The sequence below is a fragment of the Eleutherodactylus coqui genome, chromosome 11, assembly GCF_035609145.1.
Source record: "Eleutherodactylus coqui strain aEleCoq1 chromosome 11, aEleCoq1.hap1, whole genome shotgun sequence".
In the NCBI taxonomy this organism is placed as follows: domain Eukaryota; kingdom Metazoa; phylum Chordata; class Amphibia; order Anura; family Eleutherodactylidae; genus Eleutherodactylus; species Eleutherodactylus coqui.
In genome coordinates, this window is record NC_089847.1 from 7,874,534 (window position 1) to 7,886,065 (window position 11,532).

The 11,532-nt window shown below is 50.4% G+C and overlaps 1 protein-coding gene across 1 annotated transcript in view; it reads left to right on the plus strand.

Moving 5' to 3' along the window:
* Positions 1–8,166, plus strand: part of LOC136582669 (pleckstrin homology domain-containing family G member 4B-like) — an 82,823-nt gene extending 74,657 nt beyond the window's left edge. The window contains exons 17-25 of the mRNA XM_066583848.1: positions 2,560–2,649; positions 2,738–2,962; positions 3,047–3,217; positions 3,786–3,963; positions 4,214–4,330; positions 4,406–4,672; positions 4,751–4,974; positions 5,850–5,909; positions 7,816–8,166. Of these exons, the coding sequence (XP_066439945.1) occupies positions 2,560–2,649; positions 2,738–2,962; positions 3,047–3,217; positions 3,786–3,963; positions 4,214–4,330; positions 4,406–4,672; positions 4,751–4,974; positions 5,850–5,891 (1,314 nt within the window). The 3' untranslated portion in view covers positions 5,892–5,909; positions 7,816–8,166. The remainder of the gene's footprint in view (positions 1–2,559; positions 2,650–2,737; positions 2,963–3,046; positions 3,218–3,785; positions 3,964–4,213; positions 4,331–4,405; positions 4,673–4,750; positions 4,975–5,849; positions 5,910–7,815) is intronic.
* The last annotated feature ends 3,366 nt before the right edge of the window (positions 8,167–11,532 follow it).

Below are 11,532 nucleotides of genomic sequence, written 5' to 3' on the forward strand. Positions count from 1 at the left end.
CGGTGGTGAAGCCTTCTAAGGAAAGGTAGTCCGTTAATCCCAGCCCTGTATATTCCCTTCACATGTAGTAAGGGGTTTTCCCATTAAAGACATTTATCCCCTATGCACAGGATAGAGAGGTCCCCCAGTGATCCTGAGGCCGGCGCACACGATGCCCCATGGATCAGTGATCCACACATCCCACCGCTGCCTCATTCACCTCTGTGGAGTAAGATTGTAGAGCGCACCCATGCCCCTCCGTTCCATTGAAGTGAGTGAAGCAGCGGTCATACAAGGACACTCAGGTGCAGTGATCTCAGGATCGCCGGAGGTCCCAGCAGTTGGACCCCCAGTGATCATACACTTTATCTTCTACTCAGTGGATAATGGTCTTTACTGGGAAACTTCTTTAATGTGACTGTTGGGAGGGGGGGGGGGGTTAAAGTTGGAAAACCCTCCCAAAAATAACCTTTTTTAGTTGTAGAGTTTGAATTTGGCGCAGAACTCCATCGCCTCAAGTGCATTTTTAGCCCCTTAATGACATAAGTAATTTCCCTTGTGTTCCAGCGCTCCTAACTTTATTTTTCCGTCCGGTGTATGACATCTTGTATTTTGCAGGACGAGTTTTTATAAGAACCAATTTCGGGTCCTTGTAACGTATTGAAAGACTTGTGCAAGGGGGAAACAAAAATAATTTATTTCGATGCTGTGGTCAGCATAGCTGCAGCACCTGCAGGGTTAAATGGTGTAGAGGAGTGATTTACATGAGCAAGTCCTCATTTTTTTCACTCATTTTCTGTGGGAAAAACCCAAATGTGACAATCGGAGAGTAAATATGTTCTGCGATTGGTGGGGGGTAATAACATGAACAAAACTTCATGTCCCCCCCCCTCCCCGGGAGATATACAGGAGTACCACAGAGCTTCTCTGCGGCGCCCCTCTCCCTCCCTTCTCTGCGGCGCCCCTCTCCCCCCCTTCTCTGCGGCGCCCACCTCCCCCCCCCCCCCTTCTCTGCGGCGCCCACCTCCCCCCCCCTTCTCTGCGGCGCCCCCCCCCCTTCTCTGCGGCGCCCACCTCCCCCCCCCTTCTCTGCGGCGCCCCCCCCCCTTCTCTGCGGCGCCCACCTCCCCCCCCCCCCTTCTCTGCGGCGCCCACCTCCCCCCCCCCCCCCCCTTCTCTGCGGCGCCCACCTCCCCCCCCCCCCTTCTCTGCGGCGCCCACCTCCCCCCCCCCCCTTCTCTGCGGCGCCCACCTCCCCCCCCCCCCCTTCTCTGCGGCGCCCACCTCCCCCCCCCCCCCTTCTCTGCGGCGCCCACCTCCCCCCCCCCCCCTTCTCTGCGGCGCCCACCTCCCCCCCCCCCCCTTCTCTGCGGCGCCCACCTCCCCCCCCCCCCCCCTTCTCTGCGGCGCCCACCTCCCCCCCCCCCTTCTCTGCGGCGCCCACCTCCCCCCCCCCTTCTCTGCGGCGCCCACCTCCCCCCCCCCCCCCTCTCTGCGGCGCCCACCTCCCCCCCCCCCCTTCTCTGCGGCGCCCACCTCTCCCCCCCCCCCCCCCCTTCTCTGCGGCGCCCACCTCCCCCCCCTTCTCTGCGGCGCCCACCTCCCCCCCCCCCCCTTCTCTGCGGCGCTCACCTCCCCCCCCCCCCTTCTCTGCGGCGCCCACCTCCCCCCTCTTCTCTGCGGCGCCCCCTCTCCCCTCCCCTTCTCTTCGGCGGCATTCACCTCCCTTCCTTCTCTGCACACTGAAAAGTGATGGCTGAAAGTTCAGCCTTTTTGACCCTATTTGATACGGCTGTAGCTCCGGTTCTGTAAGGGTTAACGGAACACGTTGGGTGTCATTTTAAAGCCAAGAACAGAGCTTTTCCTAAACTGTTGGGGTTTTACCTGGAATCTGCCAGCTATTCTCAGCACTCTAAGCTAAGCTTATGGGCTCAAAGTAGCTTACCTGCTGAGTCCGGGGAAGTAAGCCTTATATGTGCCTTACCCGCCATTTCCCCATTGTCAGCGCTCAAACCCACCGCTGAATGCCTTCAGTGGACTACTTCGTTGCCAGAATACAATAAGAGGACTACTTATTGCCGCTCCTATGTAGTCCGCTCAATGCATTCAGTGGCTAGTTGAAGCGCTGCCAACTGAGGATCCGCTTCAGCTATAGGGCTCAAAGGAACTGACCGATTCCCCTTAAAGGCTTCCTCAGACAAAGGCGTTACCCCTTGCAACCAATCATATCACTGATTACATTCTCCAACCTAACCTATAAAGATGAACCCTGAGATCTGATTGGTCCGCTCTTTTTGAGTGCCGGTTTGTATATCCGAGGACCATCGTTCTTGACAATTCTTTGCCACTGGCGGGCGAGCCAATGGAGGTGTGATGGTGTGTGAGCTGCGTGCCCCCGGTGCGCGTCTTGTACACGGAGTCTGCTTTGTTACGACGCAGATGATGCAGCGCAAATCGTTTTGTGTATTCAGCGTTGTTACGGACGACCGTTTCCCGCCGGAACTGCGCTGTGAACGCCAGTAATGGAACTCGCTGACTCCCTTATGAACAGTCTGACCTTCCCTTCTTTTTCACCTCCAGAAGGACCAGTTTGGGATGTACGCCTTGTACAGCAAGAATAAGCCCCGCTCCGACTTGTTGCTCGCCAGCCACGGGAACATCTTCTTTAAGGTAAGGTGCGGTAAATGTTCCGGACGTTCCGGTAGACAGAAGCGCCGTTTCCGGTGTGAATTACTGACTTGAAGCGTTTATGGCCCAGAACAAGCAGCGTCAGCTGGGAGACAAGATGGACCTGGCCTCGTACCTGCTGAAGCCCATCCAGAGGATGAGCAAGTATGCGCTACTCCTTAAAGACCTGATTAAAGAGTGCGGGGAGGCGCAAGAGCAGGAGCTGGCATACCTGCGGGCAGCGGAGGAGATGGTGAAGTTCCAGCTGCGGCACGGCAACGATCTCCTGGCCATGGATGCCATCCGGGACTGTGATGTGAGTTATCGGACACGTTGAGGGATGGTGGGGTTCTGTGAGCGGCCATCATGGCTTTACATCTTCCATATGTTGTGGCATCAGGTGAACCTGAAGGAACAAGGGCAGCTGGTGAGGCAGGACGAGTTCACCGTGTGGCTGGGCCGGAAGAAATGTCAGAGGCACGTCTTCCTGTTTGAGGATCTCATCTTGTTCAGCAAACCCAAGAGGATCCAGGGAGGCTTGGATGTCTACATCTACAAGCGCTCCTTTAAAGTAAGTGAACCCAGAGGCTCACATTTTTTACCTGTCACCGCCTGTGAGCACCATAAACTAAGTTAGGGCGCTCAAAGGACGACCCCCTGGGAAGTCGAAGGATGCGCTTTGGATACTTGGGTGAAATATTAAAGAGATCTTCTAGGAGTTAACTATTGATGACCTGTCCTCAGGATCAGCGGGGGTCTGCTGCTCTAGATCCTCGCTGATCATCTGATTGAAGTGACAGCAGCCGTCTGGTGAACAGCACTTCATTTCAGTTTATTGCAGGCACAGCGCTGTACATTGTATAGTGGCCGTACCTGGTATAGCAGCTCAACCCCATTCACTTGAATAGGACTAAGCTGCTCTCAGGCCATGTGACTGATGAACGTGATGTCATAGGCCTCTTAAGCCAGCGGATTGGTGGGGTTCCCTAGCGCCGGACTCCGCCTATCAACAATTGATGACCTATACTGAGGACAGGTCATAAATTGTGTAGGCCTTGAAAACCCCTTTAATGAAGTAGGAGCATCTCATCAGTGTTAGGATGTTTCTCCCAGTACTTGAATGTTTCCCCCCTTTGCAGACGGCGGACATTGGTTTGACAGAAAATTCCGGAGACAGCGGATTGCGCTTTGAAATTTGGTTCAGGAGGCGGAAATCCAACGACACTCAAATCCTCCAAGCCAGCGGCGCTGAAATCAAGCAAGCATGGACGGCCGACATTGCCAAGATACTGTGGCAGCAAGCAACCAGGAATAAAGGTAGAGAGAGCCGCAGATCTGCGCAGGATTTATAGTGGATCTTCCCACCGGTTTTCTCCAATTGTGGGCATATACCCTTACACAGACCCCTGTGTGTCTCCGAATGTGGGGCTGGCCCCCTGGCACTCCGCTGGCAGCCTTGGCGCATTACACGGTGCCCACCAGACCTGTCACTGGCAGTCCTTCGTTATAGATGATGATTAGAGTTGAGTCTTCCTCGTTAATTCCGTACGTTTTCCTCCTCCTCCAGAGATCCGCATGCAGGAGATGGTCTCGATGGGGGTCGGTAATAAGCCATTTTTGGATATCAAGCCAAGTGACGCAGCAATAAACAACCGCGCTATCGATTACATAATGAAGGGGAGAGGTATGTAATTATAAGCTTATTCCGCTTAGGGATTGGATGAGATCGGTTTACTAATGCCTCGTGTTTCATGCGCAGGCGCGAGGACCAGGGCTTCCATTGCAGTGTCCTTATTTGACCATTCGGATCCTTACAAGAGGACGCCGGCGCCAATCACGTGTAACTCTGTGCCTTCAGCCTGCGGCCCGTCTTCTGCTTCGTTGCTGGGACCCCTGAACCTGCACATGTATGTCAACCAGACGCTTCTGCCCGGGGTGCTCTTCCCCACTAGACCCTTTGAGACCAGCAGTTGCTTGGAGGAGGATGAGTTGGAGAACGAGACGAGCTGCAGCCAGCCTTCCATGAGTGCGTGTCCCAATTTCCTGCCTTCTGCGCTCTTCTTAGCGCTCAGCGGATACTGACTGTCTCGCCTTTTACTTGCAGCCACGGAGAGCTCGGAGTCGTCTCACTGTATGTCCAGCGCCGGGTCCAGCGGCTCGGACAGCGGCTGCGTCTCCAGTATTCCCCAGGACAATTTGTCTGAAGATGCCGGGTCTCCGTGTGACGCCTCCGCACAATACAGCTTTCCGGAAATGAGGAACGGCTCCAGAGTCGCCTCCCCGGTGGTGGAAAAAGCCAGATTCATTAACCGCCAATACATCTCCGCGGTAAGGGCGCCAATGCTTCACCCGGTGTCACCATAACCTGCAGTATTGATCTGCAACCTTTCGTTCTCCAGTTGATGCCAACCTACAACTCCCAGCATGCAGCAGCTGGGGAGCCACGGGTTGGCGACTACGGGCATATAGGTCCTTTTGTGTCCTCCATCCGGTATCCAGATCCATAGACCCTCTTCACCCAGCGGTGGCCTATTTGTCCTCCATTCTTCTGGTTTATATTGTGGTTGCCATTTTTGCATTGCATGCAATGGGGCAATGCGATTGGGGCATTTAACCCTTTCCAATCCACTGTCTGATGTCTGAAGACATTTTGATTAAAGGCTGTACAGCTCCGATGTCGGAAGACGTCCGGCAGGGTATTCTTATTGTATATTGCTGGTCGCTCTGTTGTTGGGGGGGCCTCTCCAGCCTGTCCCAGAAGCGCAGTACTGGCTCAAGCCAGCAGATGGTGCCATTGTATAATGGCAGAAAGAGAAAACCCCCTAGGAAACCCTGAATTCAAAATTGGATTGCAAAGGGTTAAATGGAAGCGTTAACCGCCATGGTTAGAGTTTCAGCCGTCAGACAGCCGGCACCCGCATTGTATGGAGTAGGATCGGCTCTCGATCCCACCCCATACAAACCCTGTACGGCCTCCGTCATTAAGGGGTCTGTGGTCCTGGATACACAGCAGTTCGCGGAGGTTCCTGCTGAATGAGGTAGACATGTCGTTAATATGTTGTTATTGTATCTCGTCCATCTCTTTATTTCGCCTCACTCCTTATATAATTGTCACTTCTTGGCTGCTACTAACTCGCCACCTCCTGGATTGGGATGGAATTACATCTAACCGCTCACTCACTCATTACTGCTTCTCTCCCCAGAATCCAAGCCACATTTCCCTCAGTCCTTCCACCATTGTCTGAATGTCCTCCTAACCTGCAGTAAGTGTCTCTCTGCTATTATCCTACATGTAACAGATCTGTGTGCCGCTAGCAGAGCAAATACACCAAGTAGGTCGCCGCGGTAACCGCCATTGTAAACCTCGCGGCTTGTGCGCTGATTGATCAAGGTCGAAGATAAACTGTAGCTTTATTGTTCACTTGTTTCTGCAGCCTTAACCCCTTAACGCCACAGGATGTAAGGTTACGTCCTGGCAGCTTAATACGTAACGCGACCGGACGCAACCTTACGCCATGTGGATGGCGTGGGATAAGAAGCTGAGCCTGCGCCATCCCGCATCCCGATAGATGGCCTCCAGCTGCAACAGCTGAGATCAATGAGAACATTGATCTCCGCTTTTAACCCGCTACATGCCACAATCTAAAGGTATGTAAAGGGTTTACAGAGGAGGCACGCTCCCTCTGATGTCATCAGATCCCCGTGATGTAATTGTGGAGGGCTGATGGGCTTGCCATGGCGACAGGACACCAGATACTGGCGTTCGGCTTGCCATTGCCTATGATCCCTATTACAAGCGATCAGCCATTGCAGGACAGCTGCTGTGGTTACAAGTTCCCTACAGTGATATAAAAAGCGGAGCGCTCCGAGAAGACAACAGCTGTACGCAGAAGATAGTGGTCCCGCTTGTCTTCTGTATACAGCATGAGCCTTCCTTTACACAGTTATGCAAAGTGAACACTCAAAACTGTCACTCAAACTGCCGTTTGAGTGGATGTTGAGTGATCATCTTGATGAGTGAGAATCGTCATGACTTTAGACTGGTGACATTTAGTGGAGAGTTTACTTCATCACTCTGCATTTCATCTGACATTTCATTTTCCTCTGCGAATGAATTGTGGAAAAAGCTCTTTAATAGATTTGTCTTCTCCTCATCGCTCTCTACCGTTTTTCCTACATTATTTATTAAAGGGCCAGCACTTTCAGTATTGATCTTTTTACTATTTATATAGTTGAAGAACAGTTTAGCTTTACTCTCTTTGGCAATAAGTCTCTCTGTCTCCATCGTTGCTGTTTTTATCTGATTTTTACATTATTTATTTTTCCCTTATGGGTTGTTAGAGCTTCTTCACTGCCGCCTTGTTATACTAGTTTAAAGCAACTAGTAAAACAAGATGTCAGCTTCTTGCCCCCTTTACATCTTTATTGAGCCCCATTGGTTTTCTCCTACCCCTAACCATTTTATTCCTGTAAGCCGCTCACATTAAGCAATTAGGATGTTTTTAAACATTTCCCATTTATTGTCTGTACTCTTAGTTTTGAGGACATTATCCCAGTCAATCTGGTTTAGGGCATCTCTGAGCTGGTCAAACTTTGCCTTTCCAAAGTTTAGTATTTTCGTAGCCCCCCTATAAAAGTCTCTCTTGAAAGGCAAGTTAAAAATGTATTGTGTTAGGGTCACTATTTTCCAGCTGCCCCCCCCCCCTCCCCCCAACCTGCACCCTGTTCTTCTGTCAGGTTAATAGGAAGTCCACAATTGCCCTCCTCTAGTTGGGTCCTGTACAAATTGGGTAAGGTGATTTACAAGTTAGTGTAATATATGCCTACAGAGAACAGTCTGACATCGGAGCTCTGTTCTGCATAGTGTAAGACCTCAGAGCAATGATGCATGTCAGACGAGTTCCATCACTGGATTGGAAAGGGTTAAACTGTGGCTCCGCACGTGGATTTAACCCTGTCAATGGGAAAATCTATGTGGGGATATTTCTGTATAGATCTGCATTCAGAAGTGACATTACTTAATGCGGAATTGGATTTTCCCATTGATGAAGCGAAATTATTTACAGTGGGGGATAAAAATCAGCGGCCGATGGGAATTGTTGCCTCCGTCTGGGGTAAATGCAGTGTTTTATTGTCTCCACAACTAATGGCCACTGCCTGTTGTTCTAGGTGTGATCAGTCTCCTGTGATGGGCCTCTGGATGTGACTGAGCTCCCCCGCTCCCGGACGAGTTAGCGACCCGCTCCCGTGTAATATTCCTCACCCCTGTATATAGTTTGTTGCTTCCTCTCAGACCGGTTTTCCTATTAAGCTGCACAGTTTGTACAATTTTACAAAAAGAAAAAAAATACGACTTTTGCAAAATAGATTGTATATTTAATGGCCGGCCCCTTTGTGTCGTCGTGTTCATGGACTGGGATCGGACGGGCCTCCTACTTTGTTATAGTTCTTCCCAAAACTAGAAATAATTTATTTACTGAAGGTAAAAAGCTCAAATCTGAATAAAACAGGTTTATTCCACGTGTGTCTCGTGTTCCTTACTGAGTTGTTGGCTGTAATGGCGGCAGAGGATGGCGCACCAATACGTACGCGGCGGGACAATTACATCCCAACAGGTAAAATATTCCCCCCGAATCCTGAAGGACCAGAGCACCCCCCCCCCCCCCATGAAACCAGTAATAAATTACTAATAAATAGGTAAAAACCACTTCAACCGGAGAACGGCGTGCGGATGGCGCTACAATAGCAGAGCTGGCAGGGTGGTACACGACGCCAACCTCTGATGTCCCTCCTGCAGCAGCATATGGACGCACTCGCTGTATCTTCGTGCGGACGGCAGAGAGAACTAAAGAGAAACCGAGGAGGACTGGTGAATATTTACTGGTGAGCGGTGCGACGCCCACAAGTGCCAGATGTATAACGGACCGCCACTGCTGCAGCCCAAAACATTCATGCCGTTCAGGCCGCTTGCAAACAAGTTATATTTAATCCGTATTTAGTCTGTTTTTCTGTGGACTGTAAGAGGGAGATAATGAAAATGTATTTACAGAGCAGTATTCTTCACAGCTGTTTTTAACCCCTTCACGCCCCCAGGACAAACATTCACGACATGGGGGGTGCAGGATTTATATGGAGCAGGATGGGGAGCTGCTCCCGTTCCATACACGGCCGGTGTACACTGTCTGTGACAGCTGGCAATAGCCATAATCAGCATGAACGCTAATCATGGCTGTTAACCCTTTAAATGCTGCCGTCAACTCTGTCAGCAGCATTTAAATGGCCCAATCAGTATTTGGGGGTCCCTAACCCCCCCCATCCCTCATGAGGTGCCATTTGGTTAACATGGCAGTTTGAGGCTTTCTGAAGGCATGGCCCGATGCACTGTCTGTCAGAACGCAGTAAAAAAAAAAAGTTTAATTATTGAAAAAAAAAAAGGAAGTAAAAGTTTAAAAAAAAAAACTTCCCATATCAATTTTTAAAAAAGCATCGTTGATGTTGCTGCATCCGTAAGAGTCGGCTCTATCCAGGTAACACATTCATCCCGCAGCGTGAATGTCAGAAGGAAAGAAAAAAATGTACTCCAAAATGTACCAATAGAATCTCCAGGCGGCCCGCACATGTGAGCCGCGCAACCGGGTCAGCGTAAAAATACAAAGTATGGCGGGCAGAAGATTTTTTTTTTTTTCCAAAGATATTTTATTTTTCTAACAGTCAAACAGCAAAAGTAAAACTATATAAACGGGGGAGCACCTTAATGATACCGTCCCGCAATGTGTACGCCGTAAAAACAAGACCCCGGGCAAAAATGGGGGAATGGCATTTATTATCCATTTTAACTCCAGTTAAAACAAAAAAGAAAGGTTTGGCCCGGTGTCGGCAGTAAAGTGCGATTGTTCAGAGAGACCGAGTCATCTTGTAGATAGAAGACCTTCTAATGGCCACCAAAGATACATGATGTTCATGCGAGCTTTCAGACCTCTCAGGATCCTTCCACAAGACCCTGATGAAGGACACTGAGGTCCCAAAGCTGCTGTAACATCATGTATCTGTCAGCCATTAAAGGTCTCCGATCCACAAGAACTCCAGTTAGCAATGAAGTGGAACCGCTAAAAAAAAAATACACCTCGCCCCACAAAATAAGCAGCCGCTCTCCGACAGGTAAATAAGAGCGAAAGTGAAGAGAAAACGAAAACAGGAAATAAAAGGTATGCGTCATTCCGGGGTTCAGCAGACCGCTCTGCAATCAGAATGTGAAGCGGATTTGTTGAACCCTTTTTCATATTGTGACAAAATACAACTTGTACATTTCCATTTCCGCGGTTCCGGATTATTAGATCTACTCGGTCCCTGTTACCAGCGCAGGAGGCGCCTTCTTGTGGATTTCTGTCCATTATAAAACTTGAGGCGCATCAAGTCGTCCACAGACTGTCGGGCTGAACTGTTATATCACAACCGACCGCGATGACCGATATGGACACATCAATGCCAGCAGGGAGCTATCAGCTGGCAGATAGGGGTTCGCACATCATAGAATCACAGGAGGCTGTGCCAAGAGCTGGAGATCACCGATCCCTACATTCTCTCGAATCCTCGTATTAGGAGTGGGAGGTGTGCAGAATCACTGGGAATGGGCAATATATTCCTGTTCCCTACGGGGCTTTCCCAGCACCCCTCGCAGACAGGAGGTCCCTGCAGCCGCAGTCGTGTGCTGTACAATACTTGTGTCAAAGAGACAGGAATTGACGTAGCCTGGTGTTTATACAATCACCGATGCAGAGCGCCCCAACGGGAGGTGCAACAAGTTTATGAAGAAGGACCCACAGATGTCTGACCAGGCCCACGCGCCGCACTGACAGGAACACCAGCTACAAGCTGCTGTAGATCTAAGCTCTCATTTACACCCGTTTTTGGAGTATACTATAGTAAATCCAACAGGCCACTTTTTGCCAAATCCCACCCAGTTTTAGAAAAGTGTCGAGTGGTTCGCTAAAAGGCCCAAAAGTCACAAATTGGGGTGCAAATATGACATGCGCCAACATTTGTAACTCTTCTGTGCCACTAAATTACCCCAAAGTATCCCAGGGGTGAGAGAACGGTCCGGTTAGCCAATAAAGGTATTGTGCTTACAGCACCCAGATATTTCTGGCTAACATAGTATTGCACCTCCTGTAGCTGCAGTCATAGAAGATAAGCCACCCAAGCTCTACATGATATAGAGAACAGCATTAGTTTAGTGCAGGTCAGACAACTAGTGTTTCCTGCAGCGCCACAGATGGTAATGGTGTGCATACTCCACTGGAGCGCCATGTAAACTCTTCCTTGTGCCAGCATGTGGGTGAGGGAGCGGGCAGGGACCCACAGCTGGAAGCCCACCAATCTCTAGTTTGTCACAATGACTTACCCAATACATGCCCACAAGCTTCGCCACATTATAAACATCCGGCCCCCCAGTGTTATACAATCCAAGATGATGCCGGTCAGGATGGAGTGGCACTGCTGGGCACGGCCGGGCACAACATGTTGAACGAGATCTGGATTGAAAACATGAATGACAATAAGTATATTTATAACCAGAAGTAGAACAGCAGCGATGTTGGTGTGAATGTAAGCATCGTCGGGCCCGCACCCGCTGCATTCCTATGAAGGCATGTAGATTGCGTATTTCAGTCTATGTGATAATATAAAGGTCCTGTGGGAGGCGCTGTACCTGCTACTATACCCTCAGCACGGGATGGGATATCCATTTCAGTAGTATATAGGATGCTGTCTTGAAGAGATGTTGAGTTCCCATCATTGGTCAGCAGGGGGTGGTGCTGTACCCAGAGAATGGCCCCCAAATCACCAGGTCAGGAGTTCCAACAGTAAGTGGTGCTGACAATGCCAGCA